Source organism: Vollenhovia emeryi, unplaced genomic scaffold, assembly GCF_000949405.1.
Source record: "Vollenhovia emeryi isolate VEMERY1.0 unplaced genomic scaffold, V.emery_V1.0 DF944798.1, whole genome shotgun sequence".
Lineage (NCBI taxonomy): Eukaryota > Metazoa > Arthropoda > Insecta > Hymenoptera > Formicidae > Vollenhovia > Vollenhovia emeryi.
The window spans coordinates 1-2,393 of NW_011961568.1; the positions used below are offsets into that span (position 1 = coordinate 1).

The 2,393-nt window shown below is 51.0% G+C and overlaps 1 protein-coding gene across 1 annotated transcript; it reads left to right on the forward strand.

The window, feature by feature from the left end:
- The first annotated feature begins 237 nt into the window (after positions 1–237).
- On the forward strand, positions 238–1,370 carry LOC105562596. The gene is made up of 2 exons (XM_012013569.1): positions 238–286; positions 376–1,370. The coding sequence occupies exons 1-2, from the start codon at positions 238–240 to the stop codon at positions 1,368–1,370; spliced, it is 1,044 nt and encodes a 347-aa protein (XP_011868959.1).
- The last annotated feature ends 1,023 nt before the right edge of the window (positions 1,371–2,393 follow it).

Here is a 2,393-nt window from a genome sequence, read left to right on the forward strand (position 1 = left end):
TTAGCGCGAATCTGACTCCCCGCTGAGCTAACGTTCCGTCCATATATTCATTACGTCCATGGCTGCAACGCGCAGCACTTTATTGTGATGTGCGCAAAATTCCGGGATTTACCACCACAAAACCGGCACAAGGTGGCAGTAAACAAGCGCCTATATTTTAACTGCCTGGGGCGCCACAGTGTACGCTCATGCAAGTCCCAGCGGGGCTGCAAGACATGCTCAGGGCGTCATCACACGATGCTGCACGACGCACATCCCATAGCATCGACCACTCAGAAATCTAGCGGTTCGTCGGGCAAGCCCGCAACCTGAAGAGTGCAGTCGTCGAGAACAGCTCACACGTCCGCTCATCCTGCTCAACGTTACTCGCCACAGCCTTGGCATTGATCAGCTCATCCACCACTCATCACTCAGCGCGTCTACTCATTGACGCAGGATCCGAACTCACCTTCGTCACGGAGAATCTCATGCGGCAGCTCAACATCCCTCGTCAATACTCAGGTATTGTCGTCAATGGAATTGCAGGCAAGGAGTGTACCCGGACACGAGGAGTCGTGTCGCTCACGTTACGCTCGACACATTCCAACGCAGCTGCCACAATTCAAGCTCATGTCCTCCGGACAGTTACATCAATCTTACCATCTTTCGAGGCGGAACCGGAAGAATGGCCGCATCTCAGGAACTTGGCATTAGCCGATCCAGATTTTCTCATCCCGCGGCCAGTTGACATCCTCATCGGCGCAGACGCTTACGGGCAAATCATCAAGCCCAACATCATCAGGCATTCTCCACTCATGCCGATAGCGCAACTCTCCATTTTCGGATGGCTCGTTCTTGGACCAGTCAATAGAGAAGTAATACGCACATCAACGCACCATGCTTCTACTAAAGTCAACGAGGATGTTCTCAATGAGTTATTGACAAAATTTTGGGTTCAAGAGGAGGTGCCTACTCACGATGTCAATCGATTCACCCCTGACGAGCAGAGGTGCGAAGAGCATTTCAAGACTACACACTCTCGCGATTCGTCCGGGAGGTACGTCGTCAGGATTCCACTCAAATCACCAGTAGATCTTCTGGGTGATTCGTACAACGCTCATCAATGCCTCAAGGGATTACACAGACGATTCTCAAAGGATGTGAAATATCAACGTCTCTATCAACAATTCATGATGGATTACGAGACACTCAACCACATGACGAAGGCATCATCCATCTCCAGTCGTCGCTCACACTTCTACCTGCCACATCACGGTGTTCTCAAGCCTGACAGCACAACAAGCTGCGGGTCGTGTTTAATGGCTCCAGCGCAACCACATCAGGCTACTCTGTCAACGACCTCATGTACACGGGAGCAAAATTGCATCTGAACATCTCAGATGTTCACCTCTGGATACGGAGACATCGTCACATTTTCGCTACGGACATCACCAAGATGTACAGGCAGATCAAAATTCACAAGGATGACTGGGAGTTACAGCGGATTCTCTGGATGGACGACCAACTCAATGAGGTGCCATATCATCTGACAACAGTCACCTACGGGACAAAGGCCGCGCCGTTCCTGGCCGTAAGGACGCTGTTACAACTAGCTGAGGACGAAGGACATAAATATCCACTGGCTGTGCCATCCATCACTCATGGCAGGTATGTCGATGACATATTTGGTGGTGCAGATACAATACAACAATTGCAGGAGGTCGCACATCAACTAAAGGGCCTCTGCATGGCGGGCGGCTTCCCACTAGCAAAATGGCATGCAACTCATTTCGACATACTCAAGACTGTCACCGACAGCGAAGACCAAGGCTTACCAATCACATTCGACGATTGCGCAACCAAAATACTCGGACTCAAATGGCTCCCTCAAGAAGATACCTTTGCATTCTCAACACGAAGCTCACGCACTGAAGGCAGACTCACAAAACGCCTCGTCTTATCTGAAGTGGCTCAGATATTCGATCCACTTGGCTTTGCATCACCTGTCGTGATCAAGGCCAAAATTCTCTTGCAGGAGCTGTAGCTGCGGAATTGTCCCGATTGCACACATAACCGATCGGACACAGCCCAATCGGACACAGTCCCGATCAGACACCGTTCCTATCGGACACATTCCCGATCGGACACATTTTGGATCGGACACATATGGTTGCAATCGGACACAGATTCTATCGGACACAGTCCCGATCGGACACAGGTTCGATCGGACACATTTTACATCGGACACATATGGTTGCAATCGGACACAGATTCTATCGGACACAGGCTCCATCGGACACAGTCCCGATCGGACACAGTCCCGATCGGACACAGTCCCGATCGGACATGGGCTCGATCGGACACGGACTCGATCGGATACAGGTCCGATCGGACACACTTTGTATCGGGTTTGC

Bases quoted from the DNA above. Each gene is read 5' to 3' on its own strand.
- LOC105562596 (XM_012013569.1), top strand. From the start codon at position 238: ATGCTGCACGACGCACATCCCATAGCATCGACCACTCAGAAATCTAGC. The intron at 287-375 runs GTTCGTCGGGCA...TACTCGCCACAG, and splicing joins GACCACTCAGAAATCTAGCG to CCTTGGCATTGATCAGCTCA.